The sequence below is a fragment of the Carettochelys insculpta genome, chromosome 21 (genome assembly GCF_033958435.1).
Source record: "Carettochelys insculpta isolate YL-2023 chromosome 21, ASM3395843v1, whole genome shotgun sequence".
NCBI lineage: Eukaryota > Metazoa > Chordata > Testudines > Carettochelyidae > Carettochelys > Carettochelys insculpta.
The window spans coordinates 9,278,928-9,302,858 of NC_134157.1; the positions used below are offsets into that span (position 1 = coordinate 9,278,928).

The 23,931-nt window shown below is 42.7% G+C and overlaps 1 protein-coding gene across 1 annotated transcript in view; it reads right to left on the bottom strand.

The window, feature by feature from the left end:
* CACNA1B (calcium voltage-gated channel subunit alpha1 B) overlaps positions 1 to 23,931 on the bottom strand; it is a 502,106-nt gene that overhangs the window by 51,378 nt on the left and 426,797 nt on the right. The window contains exons 36-38 of the mRNA XM_075015705.1: positions 23,334 to 23,425; positions 19,599 to 19,749; positions 5,809 to 5,936 (exon numbers count right to left, since the gene is read on the bottom strand). Of these exons, the coding sequence (XP_074871806.1) occupies positions 5,809 to 5,936; positions 19,599 to 19,749; positions 23,334 to 23,425 (371 nt within the window). The remainder of the gene's footprint in view (positions 1 to 5,808; positions 5,937 to 19,598; positions 19,750 to 23,333; positions 23,426 to 23,931) is intronic.

The following is a 23,931-nucleotide window of genomic DNA, read 5'->3' on the forward strand; positions in this document are numbered from 1 at the left end:
GAGACTCTGGTTGTGGCTACACTGCCCTTCCCCTTCATAAGGGGCATGCAAAGCAGCTGATTGGAAATGCAAATGAGGTGGAGATTTAAATATCTCATGCCTCATTAGCATACTTGAGTGGGATCAGTTCTGGAAGAGATGGTTTCGAAAGCCAAAACAGCCATGTAGACGGAGTTCTTTGAATTATTGTCAGGCAAAAAGGGTGCTTTTAGAAGCAAGGTTTCCTTTTGAATAAACCCCATCTACACAGCTATTTTGGCTTTCGAAATCAGTGCTTCCGAAATCAAGATCCTGCATGAGTATGCAAATGAGGTGTGAGATATATAAATCTGCACCTCATTTGCGTTTCTGATTGGTTGTATTTGCATTCTCCTTCCAAAAGGGAGGGGCAGTGTAGCCACAGCTTCTGTAGCTGACTAGAGAACTAACGCATTTAAGATGTGACAAATACCACTGAGGCGAATCATAGTTAATTGACAGTGGAGCTGATTTTTATTTAGGCTATTTAAATCTTTTTTGGTTGCTTTTATCAACACCCACTTATCTCAGACACATGTGAGAGACATGCTCTTTGTTAGGGATTCCATAACCCTGCTCCTTCAATATTAAGAGGTGAAAATATTTACAATACACACTTGGGCTACGTCTTCACCACAGAGTTATTTGAAAATAATAGCCGTTTCTTCGAAATAACTTTGCGAGTGTCTACACTATGCACAGGCTATTTTGAAATAAAATCAAAATAGTGGGTGCATTATTTCAAAATACATAATTCAAAAAACCTCATGGCAAGAGAAATAATGCCTATTTCAAAATAACTATTTCAAAATAGGAGATATTAAGGCAGGCTATGTCTCTAAACTGTTGTTTCTATTTCGGGATACATTTGTATCCCGAAATAGAAACCCTACCAGCAGCTCCAGCTCCTGGGGAGCCAACTGAACATCGGTACAGGAGAACTCAAGCAGCCCCATGGGTAGGAGAAATCCATGGGCGAGCGGGACACTGCTGGAGCATGGCGCAAAGCTGACAGCCTTGGGCTCTGCCAGCATATAGGGCAACACTGGGGATGAGAGCTCTGCCAGAATGCCTGGGCTCTGCCAGCACGTGGGGCTCTGTCAGCACACAGGGCCACACCAGAGGCCCAGGGTGTGGGGCTTTGCTGGTGCGCAGGGTTCTACTGGCAGTCCAAGGCATGGAGTTCTGCCAGATTGCAGGGCAATAATGGCATGCAAGGGTCTACTGCTGCCCCGGGATGCAGGGCTCTGCCAATGTGTGAGGGCTCTGACGGCGTGTGGGGCAACACCAGCAGCCCAGGTCATGGGAGTCTGCCAGCACATGGGTGTCTACTGGCAGCTGAGGGTGTGGGGCTCTGCCAGCAGCCTCGGGGCATGGGGGAACTCTGCCAGGGAGTGGAGCTCTGCTGGAACCAGGGAAACCCCAGCAGCCCAGGGGCTGAGAACTAGCAGTTCCAGTCCCAGCCAGGAGAATGCAGGGGCGGAGCCGGCACAGGCTGGTGCTGGTTATCTGAGAGTTCTGGATTAATGAATACTGGATAAGGAGGAGTTTATTGTATTTCAAAATAAGCTGTTTCGGAATAGGTATTCCTGAATGGCTTATTTTGAAACTCAAGGCTGCAGTGTGGATGTAGCCTTCCAGTCCTCCAAGGCCTCCGACAAAAGGCATTCCTAATATTTCCAAAGACAACACATAGAGAAGACTCTTAAAAAAGAAAAATACGGTAACTTTCAGTCCAAACAGGCATAAATTCAATTTTACTTTATTTTGTAGGTCATCCTGAAGTTCAATGCTATTACTGTTTAAAATGTCTAAAACTAGCTGACAGTTAAAGCAAGATTGTCATTTGTCAGTATCAATTTGTGTGTGACAGATTTTCCTCAGAACCAATTTGGTAGTTTTCATAGCTCTTCCTCTCTCTCTCTGATGTATGTTGTATCTACCATCCTTTAATCCATCAGCATTAACGTATTTACCTTTTTTTTTTTTAGCAAAATACCTTTTCAAAAAATAGTAATATTTTCTCTGTTTTCACTTCTTTCTCAACATTTTGAACATTTTTCCCCAGGAAAGGTTAAAGACATACTAACCAAAAGAAAGCTGGTAACACTGAAGATAATATTTTAAAGATATAAAATATTAACACATATTGCTATATACATAATATTTGCATTTTACATGCACACCTGAGCATCTCAAAGAGCTTACAAAGATGGATGCAGCATTACTATTATGTCAATTTTATTGATGAGCAAACTGAGATAAGGATCTTATCTCAGAAAACATAAATTAGTGATATTTTAGGTCTCCAACATACAAACTGTTAAGTTTATGCTTAGCTGATGTATGTGGCTTTAATGGAACTATCTGTGTATTAAAAATGAAGCACAGATATGTTTTTGCAGGCTCAAGGTCTAAGATACCAACGACCTAATTCCCCTTTAATTTATGCAGTTGCACATTGGTAGACATTCTGCTGAATTCAATGGAGTCACACCAGTGGAAAACTGAAGTAAATTAGAGAATCAAACTCCCTCATCTTCATGTAGTAGACACTAATGATTTTTTTAAAAAATTGTCATTTTAAACAAACATTTTAATCTTTCACTTCAGAATTGGAAGAGTGAGGATATCAGGCAGAAAACCACCTCTCTTTGACCCCAATGATCTGAGCATCTGAATATCAGGAGAAGCACATAACTATTTTTCGTCTACCTTGCATACTGGTAAGCTGTGGCCACACTTGGCCAAAACTTCGAAATGGCCATGCATGGCTATGTCTACAATAGAGAGTTTTGTCAACAAAACTGGCATTTTGTTGACAAAACTGGTAGAACATCCACATTCCCAAGGTGTTCTGTAGACAGTAAATCGACAGAATGTGGCACTTCTGTCGACAGCATTCTGCTGCTCCCCCATGAGGCAGAATGCCTCTGTTGATAGATTCTGTCAACAGAAAGCTGGTGTGGATGTTCTGGGGGCCCTCTGTCAACAGACAGGGCTTGTGGGACACGGGCAGCTCTGTCCGTTGTGCTTCTGGCTGGCCATTGTGTTGAGAGAACAGCCGGGCAGTCTTGTTGCTCTCTTTCAACAGAACAGATTGCTCTTTTGATCTGCTTGGCAGTCTGGCCACCATCTGCCAACAGAAATTTTGCTAGAAGATATCTTCCAACAGAAACTTCTGTCAACCAATAGCTCTAGTGTAGACATGGCCTTTGAGTTTCCAATCTGTGGTAAAAAAGAGGAGGGATTTGCAAATAAAAATTACCAATTGCTGATCAAATATTCACTAAGAACTGGTCTGTATCAGGAACTTGCACTAATTAAAATCTAGTTATACTGGTTTGAATCCCTAATAAGGACACAATTGAGATGGTAAAAATTATGTTTAAATGGATTTGTCTACTGTACTAAAGCTATTACATTAAACCAAATTGGCTTAAATTGGAGTCAAACCCATTTAAATGTATTCTTATTAGAGTTTGAAGATGTTCTTTGTAAACATTTTTCCTACCTTTTTAGCTCTGCTTGTGGGGGAACAAATTCAGAGTGAAAAGCAAAAAGGGGTTGGAGGCATCTTTAATTTAGTTTGTGTGTTGTAAATGTACAAGTCTGAAGTCTTTCCACAAGACAGATGTATTTTGTACAAAATGTATTGGCGCTTTGGAGGGAGAATAATGGATACAAAGGGGGTGTGAACTTGTAAAAAAAGTATTCCTAATGTACAGTTTCTGAAAGCCATAAACATCAAGGAAACTTGGACATCTAAAATCTTCAGATTGAAAGGCTTTGTCTACACCAGCTGGGGCCATCGATCTAAGTTAGGCAGTTTCAGCTATGTGAATAACATTGTTGAAGTCAACGTGCTCACATCTACTTACTGTGGTAAGTCAATGGATGATGCTCTTCTGTCACCTCTGCCTATGCTTTTCATTCTGGTGGAGTACCAGAGTCAACAGGAGAGCACTTGGTGGTCAATTTATTGCATATACAGTAGACTCCTGATGGATCAGTCAGGCTACTCCACTCTAGAGAGTTTTGTCAACACAACCAGGGGTTTGCTGACAAAACTTGTGGAATTTCTGTACACAAAATGTATTTTGTCAACAGTATGTTGATAGTATGTTGACAAAACTTAGTATCTCCACTGACAGCATTCTGCTGCTCCACAATGAGGAATAATGCCTTTCTCGACAGTTTCTGTCAACAGAAAAGTTGTGTAGGTGCTCCGGGGGGGCCCTCTGTTGAAAGACAGGACTTCTAGTTCACCAGGCAACACTGTTTACTGAGCTTCTAGTTAGCTGTTCTGTTGAGAGAGCAGCCACTCTCTTTAGCAGCCACTCTCTGTTGACAGGGCGGATTGCAATTTCAGTCTGCTTTTGTGTGTGGATGTGATCTGTTGACAGAAGTTTTGTCGGAAGATCTCTTCCAACAGTCACCTCTGTTGATAGATCGCTGTAGTGTAGACATAGCCTCATTGTATGTCAACCTGACAAGTACAGTAGATCCCCAACTTACACAAAGGTTGTGTTCCTGCGCAACCCTGAATAAGTCAAATTTTGTGCTACTCAGGGGAGCCACAAAACTGGCCAGTGCAGCAACGCTGGTCAGTTTCATATCTACTGTGAGCTGCACAGAGCTGGAAGCCAGGCTCTAGCTCCCTGCTGCTCACTGGAGTGGGGAAACTGTAATGTAGACAAGCCATTACATAGCTCTTAGCCCTTTTAAAGCTTTCTGCATTGTCATCCCGGTGGCACCTAACATAATGCTTTCTTCCCTACACTTGTTGCAATATTTTCAGGTAAACTTTGATCCAGACGTGGTAACAAGGTAATATTTTGGGAGCCCACCTTCTTATCCACCGTACTCTCAACTCTACTCTTCCATTCCCCTTGGTCTGTCGTAACATACTCTGAGTCTACAACTAGACTTACTGGAAATGTCAACAGCTGCTTCGCAATTTTTGGTACGCCAATTTTGTACCTAAAATCTATTTTGCAGCCATCAACATTGGTCCCTGTCTGCACTGCAGAATGTTGACAGGGGCTCTCCTCCCCACAACATTCCTTAATCCTTGCAGCTTGCAAGGAGTTCCAGGTTCATTATTGATCCTGGAATGCGCCATTTCTTGCATGTGAAACGGAGCCCCAGAAGATCAAACCTAAGTGTTCGACCTTCTGCAGCTAGTGTAGATCTATCCTATGAGAGAGGAATGACATTTTGAAAATGTGAATTTTTAAAAAGACTTCACTGATTTTCCATGGCCACAAAGCAAATACACGCTACATTTTATTATTTTATATTATTAAGGAAATTCATGTCTATTAGCAAATGCTACATAATCTTTGGACACAGATTGGTTTTAGAGAACAATTTCAAGTACAACTAGCATGCTTAAGACGGGGAGAGAGTACACATTTCCCCTCCTTCCCTTTGGGAAATGAAAAGTAAAAGTGTTCAGTTGCTCCCAGAATAACAAATGCCTTTTCTGCTTGACAACAGAGCTAGGGCCAGGCACTCAGTTTGCATCACACCAATTCTTTTTCTGGCAGTGTTAAGGCTTTGAGTATTCTTCCTTTTCTGGTCCCCACATCAGCTAAAAGAAATGTCCCCTGTAATTACATCAGGTTTGTTAATCTCAAGTATACAGTGAATCTGGGTTGCAATGTTTACCTCTCCAGCACTTTCCAGCTCTACATTTTGTTTTCCCTATGGACTTGTAGGTATGTTAATAACAGTATACATACTATCACTATACTGTGTAAATATACATCTATGCTGTGTACATACCAGGCAGCTGGGTCATATTCAGCCCAGACCCGAATGAACTCATCCAGGTGATGGGGTCCTAGGATGGAAGAGTCTCGTGTCAGGTACTCAAAGTTGTCCATGATTACAGCCACAAACAGGTTCAACATCTGCATGGGGGGAAAGATATTGGGGTGGAGGAGGAAAGAAACAAACTTGCCTTTTAACTTGTGGATTCAATTTAAGATATATAACTGAAGAAAGTGTATGAACGAAGCTGCAAGTTGAGAATACATGGATATGCTTAGTGGGAAGCGTGCAGTCTTGTGCAGGGGCAAGCCCAGAATGAAGGCTTGAAGATGACAATGAGAACACCAAGGTTATGTCTACACTAGCCTCCCCCTTTCAAAAGGGGGATGCTAATAAGACACTTCAGGATATGTTAATGAGGCACTGCAATGAATATGCAGCACCTCATTAGCAAAATGGCAACTGTGGCATTTCGAAAGTGCAGCTTTCGATCATGTGCGGCTTGTCTATATGGGGTCCTTTTTGAAAGCACCCTGCCGACTTCGAAATCCCTTTATTCCTATAACCAAATATTCATTGCAGCACTTCATTAGCATAACCCAAAGTGTCTCACTAGCATCCCCCTTTTGAAACGAGGGGGACTAGTGTAGATGTAGCCCAAGAGAACTGTCAGAGTCTTGCGAAGGGAGACAGTTGTGGAGTTACTCTTATTAGGCTCTGGGAAGAGAGCAGGCATGGGCCTCCATCCCAGGGAGTCCTGCAGGTGAAAACTAGGTCTGCAGAAGGACTAAGAAGGAGAAAGCAATGTTATAGACGAAACTCATAGGGAGCTGATAATACTCCTGTCAGATAAAGCTCTGAACTAGGGCTTACAATGGTGTGACTTTAAGAATTCCCGTATTCATTTCATGCATACTATTGTAATAACCTTTGTCAAAATGTGCCTTATGAAGTAGTATCGCTAATAACTCACAGGTCAATATTATCAGAATGAAATGTATTTAACAACATTATATATCAAGTTATAAATTCCCATTGTATGTTACTGACCTGTGTTCAAGGCCAGACAGCTTGGCGTAGGTAAAAGGGTTAAACATGTCTGTCCTAAACAAAGGAATGTGGGTTTCTCTCCATTTACACATAAGAAGTAAACAGGGTCATCAAGGTAACGAGGGGAGAAGATTGAAGAAAACAGAAAAAAATTTCCTCACCACTTTGTGAAAATGTAAAACAGGATGTACTGTCCTTCACAACCAACCTCCATGTTGCCTTCCTCACAGCTTAAATAAACTTTACTTTGGGAGAGAACCTTCAGAAGAATCCATTTCTAAAGTTGACTAGACTATAAAACAAAGGGGCAAAGAAGCCCAAGTTCTTTTCTACTTAAGATGGTAAAGGAACCAGCACTTTGGGCTTCCCAAGGAGATCCTCACCTGGAGGTGGTAGGGATGGGCTCAGCTATCGTTCCGGATGACTGTGAGTGAGAAAAGCCATCATGAACACATGCTGCATGTTGCTATGTTCAGTTTTAGATACTAGAAAGCAGGTTTCATTTTTATTTGCTTGTAACCATTTCTTATGCTCTCTTATATTTGAACTCACCTAAAATCCCATCTTCTTTTGTTAATAAAATTGCTTTAATTTCGTTTAAATCAGCAGTGCTGTGTTAGAACTAAAGTGCTTGTTAAGTCTACTTCAGGGATGTAGGGATGTCCAAGAGGTGGCCCACAGGCCAGAAGCTGTCCCAGGGAGCCTTCTTATCTGGCCTGCAGGGCCAGCTGCTGTGATGGCACCCGCTTCTGCAGGGCTGGCTTCCACAGAGGCACTAGCTAGGTCACAGGGCCAATGGCCACAGAGCCCCACTGACTGGGGCACTGAGCCACCAGCCCTGGGGGTAGAGTCCTGGCTGGGGCACAGGGCAGCTGGCTACGAGGGGCATCAAGCCTGGGGTGGGCAGGGGGCAGTTTGGGGCTGCAGGGGATCTAAGCCTGGGGGTGAGAGTGGTGGTTTGGTGCTGGGAGGGATTTACGCCTGGGTGTGTGTGGTTTGGGGTATTTTGTGTTTGGTCCCCCAGAACACAAAAAATTGCTATGTGGCCCCCAATAAAAAAAGGTTGGACACCCCTGGTCTTCTAGATGGAGTGATAAGCTGCTGCGCTTCTTCTCTTTAAAGGAGCAAAAAGACCTTATTGCTCTGAATGGTGCAGGAAAAGACTAGACATTGCAGAATATGTGACTTTGTGAAAGTTCAGGACTGGGAATGTGTTCACCTTGCCTGTAGTAACCAATGCGGGCGGAGGCCAGGTGGGGCTGTTGTGCTATAGGCAGGCAGCGGAGGTCAGCATTGTTGAACTAAGGATGTACAGCAGGCCAAAGAATTATTACATTAGATTTGTTTGGACTTTTTATTATCTGAAAGGGCTTTGAACTCACCCAAAGGGCTGAGCCTTAGAAGACTCAGCTAAAAGTAGATGGCCAGCAGAAAGTGCAGGGGGCAATGACTCTTTGCAGCTTCACACCTGGACACAAGGGGACACCACAGGTGGCAAGCACACTACCTTGCACTCCCTTTATGACACCTTGACAGAGAGCTAAGGAATAAATGGCCTATGAAAAGGGAAGTTCCTCCTGAATGTCCAAAGACAGTCCTTGCAAGGCAGGATTAAAGCATACTGGGGAACAGCGGGACACTGATTTCCTCTTTATTTGCTGTGGTGGATAAAGAAAGGCCTTAGTTTTCCTGGGCCGCTAACACAGCCCCATTTGCCAGTGTGAAATTCAATACGTACTTATTATTGTAACAGGAAATGCCTCTCTCCATTACTGAGGCAGTTATGCAGCATGATACAATCCAGGGTATAACTGGTACAATGTGATTCATTCTCTCAGGAGAAACATTGTTTCCTTATTCATAATGCAGCTGGAAAGAGGCACAGGTGTGCCAATCAACCAATCTCTCATTCGTTTGTATACAGCTCCTCTCTTGAGACCATTTCCCGCTGCTCTTCCAATCAGAGCAAATCAAAACAAAGCAATTCAGATGAACGGGTCTTGATCCTGGAAGTCCTGTTAGGATCTCAGAAATGAGACTCCTCACAGGGATGGAGATAAGACGTATATGCAAAAGGCCTCTGCATCGGATGACAAGATACTAATATCAATGTTGGCAAATGGTCCTGAGAAAAAGTGTCCAACACAACTCATATTAAAGTCAGTGGAAAAAACTCAGGAGCTGAATCTGGCTTAGAAGATAGACTAGGAAGGTCACAAAAGACAGGTAAGATCATGTTAGTTTCTCTCACCCAACAAGGGGGGTGATGCCTCTGTATCAGATAAAACCTGAGTAGCAAAAGGCAGCCATCTGTATTTCTGCTTTCTATTCATGGAGACTGGCTGATATGCTGCTGTGGGGATTGCTTCTTGGCATAACACTGTGCATCAGGAAATAGTACGGCAGAGGATTTTGCAAGCTTTCTGCTTGCAATTAAACAGAATTTAGCTCAGCAGCATCTGTAAGTCATTAAAATGAACACAGGCAATTACATCAGGGGTTTGAGCTGTTTAACAGAACCCTGCATCCTTCTGAACTCATGTGAAAGAGGAGGTGGATCTTTGATTGGGAGATTGCGTACAAGATGTGCTATTGCTGTCACTTGTGACCTGTTAATTGAGACATCACCAGTCCTTAGCTTACTACCACAATAATATACCATATGATTGCTAATTAATCACACTTTAGACCTTTCTTCCAATTTACCTGGCATGCATAACTCATTTCACAGACAAGGAAACTGAGGCACGGAAAAGCTAATTGACTCAGCTACTTGGTAAAATGCAGAACAGAAAAAATGGTCACTCACCTTCTTGTAGCTGTTGTTCTTTGAGACATATTGTTCATGTCCATTCCAACCAGGTGTGTGCTGTACACATATGCATAATAGCCAGAAGACTTATCCCTAGCAGCTGCTAGCTACCCATAAGTTCTGTCTGGGCACCCTGTGGAGTCATGCCTTCATGGTGCCCAACATACAGCCATGCAGACCATCCTCCTCCTCAGTTCTTTCTTGCTTGTTACTCCAACAGAGGGGTAAGAGGGCGGATATTGGAACGGACATGAATGACACATCTCAAAAGACAACAGTGACGAGAAGGTAACTGTTTTTCAAGTGCTTGTTCATGTGCACTCCAGTCAACTGACTCACAAGCTGACGTTCTGGTGGTGGGCTCACAGTCTTGCACTGACTGGAGCACTGTTCAACTGAACGCTGTGTCATCCTGAACCTGATGGGTGATTGCATAGTGTTGGGTGAAGGTGTGGATGGAGGACCAGGTTGCTGCTCTATTGATTTCCTGAGTAGGGATCTGAGCCAAGAACACTTCAGACAAGTCCTGAGCCCTGGTGGAGTGAGCGTGCAGGTACTCCTGCAAGGATGCAGCATTTCCAAAGGCAGGACACTATCCAAGATGAGATGTACTTGAAAGAAACAGGTTGGCCTTTCATTCTTGCTGCCATTGCCACAGGTATCTGGATTGACTTTCTGAACAGTTCTGTCTTTTTGTGTAAAAGCCCAGTGCTCTGTGATCATCTAGTGGGTGGAGCCTCTGTTTCTGGTGGCTTGAATGCAGCTTGGGCTAGAATACCAGAAGGAAAATGTCCTGGTTAATATGGAAATGTAACAACATCGTTGGGAGGAAAATTGGGGTGGGGTCAGAACTGTACCTTGTCTTTATAGAAAGCAGTAGGGACGGGTTCCAATGTTTGGGACCTAAACTCAGATACCTTTCTGGCTGAAAAGTATCACAGAGGTAGCCGTGTTAGTCTGTATCTTTGAGAACAACAAGAAGTCCTGTGGCACCTTATAGACTAACCAATATTTTGGAGCATAAGCTTCCGTGGGCCAAGACCCACCCCCCACCACTCATGCATCTGACGAAGAGGGTCTTGGCCCACGGAAGCTTATGCTCCAAAATATTGGTTAGTCTATAAGGTGCCACAGGACTTCTTGTTGTTCTTTCTGGCTGAAGTTATTGTGACCAGGAAAGACAACTTGTAAGAGAGGTACGGCAGGAAGCATGTTGCCAGTGGTTCAAATGGCAGCCCCGTTAGCCTAGGCAGAAGTAGAGTGAGGTCCCTGGCAGGGATGAGTTGGCAGACCTGCTGGTAGAGTCCATCAAGGCCTTTCAAGAATTGGCTGACCATGGGGTTCGCAAGCACCAAGTGTTCCTATGCACCTGGGTGGAATGCTGATATAGCAGCTAGATGAACCTGTACCGACAAGACTGACAGTCATTGCTGCTTTAAACGGAAACCATTCTTCAGTGCATGGTTCTGTAAAGAGGGCGCTGATGCACTACGTACTTGGGAAGTTGCACTGGCTGAAATGGTGAGGGGTACTGGGGGCCGACTGAGGTCAGAGAGCAGCCTTCGCAAAGAGGATCTTCAACTGCTGTTCTCATACTTTCAGAGTCCTTGGTCGGAATTCCCAAAAGACCTTAGATTCCGTTTTCATGACCTTCTCCCAGACACTTATGCATAATGTTTAGGGGTCACACTTGGGCAAGCACTTTGTGTAGTTCTTGACATCTTAAAACCCAGACATCATCATTGGAGCTTGCAGCAAAACCACTGGCTACCAATCCAGGAAGCATCACGACTGGTTTGATGAGAATGATGGGGAAATTAAATGCCTGATTGAGGCAAAAAGGAAAGTCTTGAAGGCCTGTAAAGCGATATCAACTGTGCAATGAAGAAAGAAGTGCATGCCAAGGCCAAGGGAGAAGTCCAACGTTAAACAAGCATTAGACTGAGAAGGTGCAAGGACTCCAGCATCTTGCAGACCTCAACAGTACAAGAGGTTTCTTCAATGCTATCAAAGGTGTTTGTGGAATGGGAAAGCATGGAATCAATCCCCTGAAATCAAAGGATGGTGCACAACTCTTGAAAGACAGTGAAGCCATTGCTTCTCACTGGCGGGAGCATTATAATGACCTATTGAACTACGCCTCCACTCTGGTCCTAGATTCCCTTGACCAAATCCCTCAGCAGCTGCCTAGGGATGATCTTGCAACACTTCCTATCCTGAATGAGGTCCAAGCTGCAATCAAAGTGATGAAGTGTCATAAGGCAACCAGACTAGATGGAATCCCTGCCAAAGTCTTCAAAGAAGGTGGGCCAGAGCTCCATAAACAGCTCCATCTCCTGATTCTTAAGATCTGGGATGGGGAGCAGATACGACAAGATTTCAGAGACACACTAATCATCAGTATCTTCAAGAAGGGTGAAAAATTGGACTGTGGAAAGTATTGTGGCATCTCCCTTCTGGCAATGGCAGGGAAAATCTTAGCATGAATCCTTGCAAACCAACTCCTGCCACTCTTAGAATAAATTCTCCCAAAATCCCAGTGTCGCTTCTGACCCTTCCAAGCAATAGCAGACATGATCACCGCTCAGCAGCTGCAAGACAAATGTCATGAACAAACCCAAACTTTATGTGTGAGTTTCATCGACCCGATCAAAGCATTCAACTCAGCTAATTGTAGCACCTTGTGGGCCATCCTCTCAAAGATAGGCAGCCCCAAAAATTCATTAGCATCTTAAGGCTGCTTCACAACAATATGACTGCCACAGTATTGAGCAACAATGGATCCCAAAGCAACCCCTTTATGTTCAAAAGAGGAGTCAAACAATGCTATATTATTGCCTTATGACTATTCTGCATCTTCATTGCCATGATTCTTCATCTCATTGACAGAAAGATTCCAGATGGCATGAAGATTGTATATAGAATGAACAGGAAGCTTTTCAATCTCAGGAAACTGAAGGCTAAAACCAAGACCTCCATGACCTCAATCATGGACCTCTAGTATGTGGATAACAACATGGTTGCTGCTCTTTCTCCCCAAAGGCCTTCAGACTATCTTACGCACCTTCACTGAAGCATACAAGAATCTTGGCCTCATGCTCTTGAGGCCTATGTCAACATCAAAAAAACATAGTACTCCACCAACCCTCACTGATGGGACAATGTCATGTACTTTGTCATGTAGTTTCTATTGAGGTCAATGGAGAACTGCTGGAAAATGTGCAGTATTTCCCAAACCTGAGAAGTCATCTTTCCGCTAAAGTTGACATTGATGTGGAAACCCAGCATTGTCTGAGCTATGCAAGCTCTGCTTTGACCTGCCTGACACAAAGGGCCTTCAAGAAACTAGACATCTATCCCAAGACAAAGCTCCTTGTATACCATGCAGTAGTTATTCCAGCACTACTGTGCGCATGTAAAACCCAGACAACATACACAGCATCATTTGAAGGCACTTGAACAATATTATCAATGCTGCCTCAGGAGAATTCTAAATATCTCTTGGGAGCATAGGCACACGAACACTAGCGTCCTTGAAGAGTCGGATATGACCATCATTGAAGTCATTATCATTCATCAACAACTTTGTTGGACTGGTCACGTGGCTCAGATGTCTGATCAGCACCTCCCAAAGCAGATTCTCTTTTCATGATCAGGAGGAAGGACAGAGGAGCACTTGGGGCCAATGGAACCAATGCAATGACATGCTGAAGGCACACATGAAAAAATGCAGCATCAATGTTGACAATTGGGAGAACCTTGCCCAAGACCGTCCCTAGTGGAGAACAATAATCTGTGAGGGAGTGGCACAGTTTGAGAGGTCCTACTGCAGCGGAAACAAGGAGAGCCAGAGAAGAAGCAAAGAGCATCAAAAACTTCCCCACAACTCTCCAACAGCTACTAACACTTGCCTCTTCTGTGATAAGATCTGCAGCTCCAGAATCGGGCTGATCAGCCATCAATGGACTCACAAATAGGAAGGTGACATGAAGACATCCTACTTGTTATTGTGTAACCATCAAGAAAACCCAGAGATCATGGCATGCACCAGTGGCACTAAGGGAAAAATAGGGGAAAACCCCATAAAAGAAACTTAGAACTAACCAACTAAATAATGACTCAACAGCTATAAAATACAAATCTATATCAAGAACAGCGTAACAGCTGAGCAACTTGCAGGAGCAAGAGCAAGGGGAGTTCCAGGTACTGTCACTGGTGATGAGGAGGAACTGGGAGGGGGTTGGGGGTGACCATCAGGCCTCTATTGGGTGAAATGAAGGTGTGACTCCAGGGGCACCTGTACTGATCCTCGGGAAATATCTGCTGGCTACTACGCATGTGCACCTGCAGACACCTAATTGGAATGCCCATGGACAAGCCTTTGAAGAAGAATCTGAGCATCTTTATTCTTTGTCCTATGTTCCAATAGACTAGAATTTGTTCCAGGTGTCAACAACTATGTGGACAAGGGGATCCAGGTGATCTAGTACCTAGATGTCTAGAAAGCCTTTGGCAAGGTCCGTCAGACCCTCTCCAAAAATTCTTAAGCAAAGTAGGCAGTCATGCGATAAAAGAGAATGTATTTTTATGGCCTAATAACTAATGACAAGATAGGAATTAAAGGGTGGGTATGGAAGGTGAGTTTTCACAGGGGAGAAAAGCTAATAGCAGGGTTCTCCTGGACTGGTACTGGAACCTGTGCGGTTCAGTACATTGACAAATAATCTAGAAAAGGGGGCAAACAGCAAGTTGGCAACATTTTCAGATGACAAAAAAATTACTCAAGATAATTGAATCCAAAACTGAGTGTGAACAGTTGCAAAGGGACCTCACCAAACTGGGTTAATGGGCAACAAATGGCAGATGAAATTCAGTGCTGATAAGCATAAAGTAATGTGCATTCCAAACATAATCCCAACTATGCATGCATATGATGATTTCTAAATTATCTGTTACAACCCAAAGAGATCCTGGAGTCATCGTAGATAGTTCTCTGAAAACATCTGCTCAGTATGCTGTGGCAGTCAAATATGGCAAGAGAATGTTAGGAACCATTACAAAAGGGACAGATAATTAAACAGAAAATATTCTTATGCCACTGTACAAATCCATGCTATGCCCGCACCTTGAATATAACATGCAAGTCTGGTTGCCCCATCTCAAAAAAGATGTACTTGAATTGGAAAAGGAGATGGGAAAGATAACAAAAATGATTAGGGGTATTGAACAGTTTCCATGAAGAGAGATTAAGAAGATTGAGCTCTGTAAATCTGTGGATATCAGCAGCTGCAGATGTTGATATCCTCGGGCCATTTTTGGAGATGTTTTAGGCAGGACATGAGACAGGTCTTCAAAATCATAAATATTGTAGAGAAGTGAACAGGGATGTGTCATATACCCATTACCAAAACATAAGAATTAGGGATCACCCAATGAAATTAAGAGGTATCAGGTTTAAATCAAAGAAAAGGAAGTACTTCCTCACACAACGCATAGTCAACTAGCCAAGATGGTCAGGGACACAATTACATTATCTGGGTGTCTGGACAATGGGATGGATCTCTCAAGATTACTGTCAGAGACACATATTGGGATAGATGTCCTGTTGATTTGACCCAGTGTGGCTATTCTTAACCTCTTAAAGATCTGGGAATGGACTCTTGAAAGTGCCTAAGTGACCTGTAAGCATAACACCCATTTAGAAAGTAACAGACACTTTGGAGACAATGTCTGATTGAAAGTCAGTGGGACTCAGGTTCTTAAGTGTGTGTCTTTTTTGAAATTAGGACTTAGTCTTCTAAATCACTTGGGCACTTCTGAAAACGGTACTCCTAGACTATATTTTCTCAGTACTCCCCTCCCCTACCTCTGAAATGCATTAGGCTTAGTTACACTTACTGCTCCCTCCTTACACTCAGAGACAGCAGTAAGAGGAGGTAGTGAAGCAGGTGTCAACTTACATGGTAGAAATCAAAGGGCTTACATAGAAGTACTCTCCCCAATGCCAGGCTGGGTCTATGCAGGTTTATTTGCCTGCTACAGATGAGCTTTTGCACTTGCTCTATCTTCAATTGCACTATATATCAGAGAGTACAAACTAAACAAGAATGGTGTCAAACAGCATAGCCTTAAAAACATTGAAGTAATGTGAAAAATGAGGCTGTCAGTTAACGCACATTAATGCCTACACTTAATACAGGACAGAATTAACACAGTAAAAAAATTATCAAAACAAAAAGCAGTCAAGTAGCACTTTAAAGACTAGCAAAATAGTTTATTAGGTGAGCTTTCGTGGGACAGACCCACTTCTTCAGACCATAGCCAGACCAGAACAGACTCAATATTTAGGACACAGAGAACCAAAAACAGTAAGCAAGGAGGACAAAACAGAAAAAGATAATCAAGGTGAGCAAATCAGAGAGTGGAGGGGTGGAGGGAAGGTCAAGAATTAGAATGAACCAAGTATGCAGACGAGCCCCTATATTTAAATCATGATGGGAACTTTCTGAGTCACTATCGGGGCTCGTCTGCATACTTGGCTCATTCTAATTCTTGACCTTTCCCCCCACCCCTCCACTCTCTGATTTGCTCACCTTGATTATCTTTTTCTGATTTGTCCTCCTTGCTTACTGTTTTTGGTTCTCTGTGTCTTAAATATTGAGTCTGTTCTGGTCTGGCTATGGTCTGAAGAAGTGGGTCTGTCCCACGAAAGCTCACCTAATAAACTATTTTGCTAGTCTTTAAAGTGCTACTTGACTGCTTTTTGTTTTGATAGTGTATAGACTAGCACGGCTTCCTCTCTGTTACTAGTAAACAAAATAATGCGCATTATTCACAGATGTTAAAATGACAGCCCTTCTTTACACTTTCCAGAACCTGGGGCTGTTGTAATCCAAAGCAGAGATTCCCACTAGTTCTGCACAGAATGCTTTGGATTCCCTTAGGTCATTTAAATGCTAATTTTGCAAGCGCTGACTTGCAGCCTGACTTTATGATAGGTTTTTTTCATGCCTCAGTCAAAGTGCTTCACTTTTCCAATGCTCGCAGATAAAAGTAAATACAGGAGTCTTAGCAGGGAAGGGCTGCTTTATTCTCTGAGCTAGAAACCCCAAAACACCCTCACAGTTCCCAAGTACATGGCTAGCAGTGAGCTGTCCTGGAACAGAATGAAGCAGCAGCCTAACCCAAAGCACATTCAGCTCAGGTTTGCTCAACTCAGCTGCCCTTTATCACCCATAACAAAAAGTTTGTGGCTACGTTTACACTAGCCAAACACTTTGAAATGGCCATGCAAATGGTCATTTCGAAGTTTACTAATGAAGCACTGAAATATATACTAATGAAACGCTGAAATACATATTCTTAAGAGCAGATAGGAATAAGGAGACTTGGAAGTAGCCGGGGTCCTTTTGAAAAGGAGCCCTGTCCGGATGAGCCGCGTAAATTTGAAGTGCCGTGGCCACCGCATTCTAATGAGGTGCTGAATATATATTTCAGTGCTTCATTAGTAAACTTCGAAATGGCCATTTGCATGGCCATTTTGAAGTTTTTGGCTAGTGTTGACATGGTCTGTGTGTTGTTTGAAAAATAATTTACTAGGTGCTGTGGGGAGGGCAGAAGGGGAAAAGATGGAGGGGCTGGAATTAACTCTTGGAAAACTGCTGGCTTGCAGAATGGCAGCCAAGTGAATACTTTGGTGAAGGTGCACTATATTGGCTAGAGAGCTAGAGAGAGCTCCCAGTAAACTTAAAGGTTGTGATTAGACTTTTCAAAAGGCATGGAGCATACCAATATCCTTTATAATGAGGGTTAATAAATTGTTATGCTTCAGGTCACAGGCTAACAGCTCCCAGGTCTCAAGTACGAATTCCCCTTGCTCCTATACCTACACATGGGCCAGCTTCATGATGGCTGATTCACTTTCCCATGTCAGAAACTGGCTTCTGCTGGAGGCACAATGCCAAATAAAATCCTGGTCCTGACATGAAAATGGATCTTGGGGATGCCTTTTTCCTGTCCTATGACTCTGCATGGGTCTACGTTAGCAGATCTCACTGTAGAATTAGCACTTATAAGAAATCCTGTGCACATTGGGCAAAACTGCATGCTGCACCTTCCTCATGCTAATCCCAAGCATTCAATAACTAAGAGATTTGATTTGAAAATCAGGAGATCTGTAGAAAAATAAAGCTTGGGTTCTGTTTATTTTTTTTTCATGTTTTTTTTCTCTACAACCATAAATGTTAAATTTCAAAAAATATTATTTAATAGCATGATTAATTGCCTGAGTAATCTTTTGACTCATGCAATTAATCAAGATTAATTTCTTTAATCGCTTGACAGCTCTAGATTAAAAACAAACAATTTCCCCTCCAACTCTGTGATGTAATAAAACCTAATGAACCATAAACTTACAACCTGCTGGCAAGGCCACTGGTCTAGGATGGTTTAATTGTTCATGGGGAGCCACATGTTTTGTTACAATGATGTCTCAAATATATTTTGAAAAATGAGTAATGAGTCTGTCCTGAAATATTGAAGTTAGCTTACTTTTCACAATCTATTTTTGGAGCCCTACCTCCCTTAATTCTTCCGTCTGTGGCCTCCCCATGGTCTGCCATGAACAAAGGGTGTCATCCCACAGAGCTTTCGTGAGCACTGACTCCAGGCTTAAGATCATGCTGTACTGAATATTTTACAGATGTACTGCAAACTCCAATTCCACTACTACATTTTGAGTGTGAAAGTTGGTGGGATTCTATGAAGTTTCTCATGGGAGCAGAAAGAAATTGAGGAATACCAACTGACTTTACAATAGAAAATTTATGATGTTAAAGTGAGGGATTTATACAAGGAAAGCTTTACAGTGGCAACATGCTAAAGGAATCAGTAATGGAGCAGTAGCTTTTTATCAGCTTCCAGGGTGCTAACAAATTTCAATCCAAGCAGGAAGAGTGAGATATCAGATACCAAGGAGAGGGCTCCAGATGGCCAAAGGCCCCCATGGTAACCCATGAGATGGCATAAATGACATATGAAGCAAGTTTTTCTGGACTGAGCCTTGTGAGGGTAATAGGGATTGGATGCATTTGTGAAGCTCTGTTTCATAAGCAGCTTTTAAATTTTAAGGCAATCTGTTGTCTGTGTGGTAGAAAGCAGTGAGGAGTCATAGGTTGGGTAGAACAGATAAACACTATTTGCCTTTTGCTAAGTTTCAGAGCCTCTGAGTTTGTTCCTGTGTATCTTATTCTCCATTCTCTTCCACCAGTGGAGTTACATCAGCATAAAACCCGGCATCATGAAGGCAGAATCAGCCTCCAGGAATGGATTGCCTTTCAGGTGTTTGCAAGGGATTTTCAAAATGTGACTTAAGTTAAAGGACTAGATCCCATCCTGCCTGATGAACAATGTTATGAATCAGCTACAGCAGCTTAATATATATCTTTCACCTTTGTGACGGAAAATCTCCCAAACGTGATGAATGGAATATCAGTTTTTTCCCCCAAAACATCATTCAGACTTGGTGGTTTCCAAAAGCAACATAAAGCTGAGGATGTTCCCATCGCCCACACCCTCCACATTCTGAATCCCATTATTCAAAAACTTATTAGAAACCAAGAGAAAAGAGAATAATGTTTAATTCCATAAATTAGACTCCCACCTCCCAGAAAGAAAGCTAAAAACCTGTGCATTAAGTAATTACTAAATTATCTCTGGAGATTAAAGGGTTTTCATCATCATGATAATACAATACATGCTTTTATGGAACTGTCTTGTGATGTTGCCTAAATCTTAATTCAGGAGCAGCAGAAAACAAGGAAATGGGAAGAAGGACCTACTCCCTGCTACATGTGAAGGGAATAGGAGGAGTTGGCCAATGCTGATGTGAGGCTTGTGGCTTGATAAGATGGAAGGAAAGCAGAGACTGGGGCTCACTTACCAGAAAGGAACAAAGGAAGATGAAAGAGACGAAGTAAAAATAGGCAAAATCACTGCCACATTCGTTTTTGGTGAGGCCGGAGAGTCTGTCGCAGGCTCTGTTACTGAGGCAGGACAGCATGATCTCATGCCAAGCTTCTCCTGTGGCACTCCTACAGATGGGGGACAAAGATTCAATGCATGGCAAAAGCGTAGCTTCTTTTGACTGCAAAAGTGTACACCATTAGGGCTGATCAAAGCTCTGCCCAGCACTTCTGTTCCCAGTACAGGTAATCACATAAACCAAAAAGACACCTGCTAACATTTTTTTAAAATTCTATTTTGCATTCCAGTATCAATTTTTTGTAACAAATTACTCCCTCCTTTCATTGTTGGCTTGCCCGTGTTAGCATGCATTCTTGGAAGCAGTTTGCACTGGCATTTACTGTACTTGCTTCATTTGTCAACTTTATGAAAGAAAGAAATGAAAGATTCCTCCCTCCACCCCACTTCATAGGGAAACAAAATCAACCTGGCAGACTCAGATAGAATAAACTTAACCAGTTTCTAGAAATTGAAAATAGATTAATTAAAGTCAGTCAAGTACAAAGGACAAATGTAATCAAACAAGTTTAACTCTCTCCCATTCCCCAAATCCAACAGCTCAGCTAAAACACAACAGAGAGGAAGTGAAACAAAACCAGACTCTCCTGTCTGAATCAATCATTTGTGAGTGAATATGTCAGCATACTATGGCCTATCATGCTGACACTGTTACACTTTTCTTGTGAAAGTCTACTGGGTTTTCTTTATTGTCTTTCCCCCTCTCTCTTTCCTTATGTTTCCCAAGGCACCAGTTCCGGCATTAAGAAGCAGATGTCAATACAACCTTGAATCTTCCCAGAGTGACTCCCAACCACCACCACATGCTATTAAATAAATAAATAAATCCACCAATCCCCGCAGTACTCGGCCAAATATATCTTCCACCACAGCAATCGTCAATTCTTGTCACTTTTCTGAGGCTTCTTCCGTCAAATGACAGAAGCTCAGCTTGTGTTGTGTGTCAGTTCCAGGATATTAGAGACAAGGTAGGTGAAGTAACATCTTGTATTGAACTAAACGTCTCTTGGTGAGAGAGACAAGCTTGTTGTGCCATGTAGACCTGAAGAAGAGCTCTTCGTGCCTTGAAAAGCTTCTCTCTCACCACGAGAAGCAGGTCCAACAAAAGCTATGACCTCTCCCACCCCGTTTCTGACACTTAGTTTCACAGATTCATAGATTTTATGAAGTCAGGAAGGACCATTATGATTATCTAGTCTGACCTCCCATATATTGCTGGCCAGAGAAGCTCAGCCTTGATGCATCAAGACCCTAACTTTGGTCAGAGTCTGATTCTCCATTGCCCAGCATCTTAGAAAGCGATTTGCACCAGTGCAAAATGGTTGTAAAATGCTGCTGCTCAGAAGTCTTCATAAATTTGTTATTCCCAGGGCTGTCAAATTGTGCTGGCTGGGCAGCTGTGGATGCTGAACTCCTGTACATATCTACAGGATATATATAGCACAAGTAGCGAAAACCTCTTGCACAGTATCCAACTAACATGCCTTGATTCTTATCTTAGGGTTGGTTTGATTCCTTGGGCAAGTTAGAGCAGCCATGAAACTACTCCAAGTTGTCCACAGTGAACTACTTGGGCATCACCAGAGTCAGGCCCCAGACCTCTGTCCACTATTCTACAAGAGCACAGAACTAGCAGAATCAGCTCCAGACCTCTCAAAAATTCCCCGTTTTAGGAATATCCTCAGTTACACTTGCTTTACAGTTTCTAGTGCTGCTGCAGCTGCGATAAAAGGCCATAAAAGGATCTGGCTAAAGGATCCAGGGGTAAGATTTTAATACAGTCAGATCTTTTTACAATTAAGAAATCAATTTGTGACCTGACATGAGGGTTTGTTGCTGCTTTTGTCTCTGTGCACCCCAAGAGGTAGATATGGAGTTCCACAACTTTCTGTCTCCTCTGCTGCACCTATTGGACCTGCTTGCAATGGGTGAGCCAAACATGAAAGCAGTTTCCAGCGCTGGCACTGATCAGCTTTGAGCATTAACGTGTTGTCAGCAATAGAATACTATCATCAGACCAGAGCTTTTTCTTTTTCTTTTTTTTTTTTCATTTCAGATTGTTTCTTCCTCTTTACATCTTTTTTCAACCACATGTTTTGTGCAGGGTTCTCCTTTTTTTTTTTTTTTTTTTTTTGCTAGAGACTTGGTGACATTTTTAATATGTTTTTCAAAATCATTGAAATTGAGTGCTCATAACAATCCTGAATCCATTTTTAACACTTTAAAAAAATTAATACCTTAGCCAAAGCCAGAAAATTAAGTTGACAGTTATTTGTGACATGTTTATTTTGGGGAAGGATGTGGGCCATTTTTCATTAAAGAAACAAAAAATGTTGACAGGCTTTCCTTTCACTGCTAAATAGAGTGCCAAGTCCATCAGTATTATAATGTGCTTAATTTGTTCAAACTGGTTTTAATAAAGGGCATGTGGCAAGTTTTCCAATACTGTAAACTTACGTTTGTTTTTTGCTAAAAGCAAGTGAGATATAAGGGCACCAGTTTATTAGCAGAATCTCAGCCAACAGCCACACTACCATGGAAGATCAACCCGCTCAGGGTTGATCTTCTGTGGTTTTGTTTTGCGCATGTGTGAAACGGTGCTTTCCACGGTAAAGTCAATCCCAGAACTCCTTGCGAGTGGCAAGGATTAAAGAAGGTCAACGGGAGAAATGCTCGCGTCAACCTTCTTCCGTGTAGACAGCCACAGCAGTCAACCACTTATAAGTCGATTTTAGCTACTCGATTGGCATAGCTAAAATTGTGTATCAGCAGTTGACTGCTATGTCTAGTATAGACATAGCCATAGAATCATAGGGTTGGCAGAGACCTCAGGAGGTCATTGAGTGCAAGCCCCTGTTAAAAGCAGGACCCATCCCAACTAAATCATCCCAGACAGAGTTTTGCGAAGCTGGGACTCAAAAACCTCTAGGGATGGAGCTTCCACCACATCTCTAGGTAATGCATTCCAGTGCTTCTCCACCATCCTGAGAAATAGTTTTCCCTAATGTTCAACCTAGACTTACCCCAGCACCACTTGAGACCATTGCTCCTTGTTCTGTCATCTGTTACCACTGAGAATAGCTTCTCTCCTTCCTCTTTGGAACCACTTTTTAGAGAGTTGATGATTGCTATTAAATTCCCCCTCACTCTTCTGTGAGGACTGTGTAGGGCACCAAAAACCCTGAGAACATCCCTGGAGGGCTTGTTTGTTTTTCTCCTTTTGTTAGAACACCCCATGATGACTGAAAATGTTGTGACAATTCACTTGAGAATGGACTCCTTTTCCAATGAGAACGAGCCCAAGTGGAAATGGATTCATTCTGAACCACAAATAGCTCTTAAAATATGAAGGTGCTCATTATGCAAAAATAGCCATTATGTTGAATTTCTCAAAACGCAAAATCTGAGTGGCACAAACTCACCTGGAATGAAACGGCAATTTGTGTGCAAAGTCTGGCAGTGATACTTTGGTATCATGCATAGAGAAAATGGCAGGAGCTATGCTTCATTATAACTGCTGTGCTTAGAGGACTTATGCAACTCATATAACCTCAGAAATTAATCTGGAACATCAAGTCAGAGACTCATTACTCATGTGACAAAGCTGTAAATCTGTAGATTTGATTTTATTTACCTGAACAATAGCATCAGGGCTTGCAGGAAAGTTCTGAAGTTGTTATGTCGATTAATCGAGGTTTCATCATCTAATGCAATGTTTCCAAATACCTGGAAAAGGAAACAAAAACAATTAGGACCAAGGGCAGCTTGGAGTCAGCACCCATGGGAATCTCTAGGCCCAAGTCAGAAGTGATATAGGAGAGCGGCACAGCAGATGTTATAGAGAATGGTAATGTAACTTGTGTCAAGTTGACATTCAGCAGCTGTGCAAAATGGGTACCTGATACACTGGAGAGGCATAAGGAGGTGGAACAGGAAAGGTGCGAAACAAAAGAGAAGATGGCCTGCCTGCAAATGAAGCTGGCTGTCTCCAAAACTGATGGAACCAATATAGCTTTAGCGTATGTGGGTGTAGTTTTCAATCAGAGATACTTCCACTCACTCCAGGTCTAAATTGGATCCCCAAGGACTATCAGAGGGGAACAACCCAATTTGTCAGTGTGTCTGAGCACTGTCTGTCACAGGACCTTGGGGCAGGGGTAAAGGTCGCATCTCCTATTCTGGAACCAGGTGAGTGCCTCACCTTACACCAAAACAGGCCTGCTGCTGGAGGC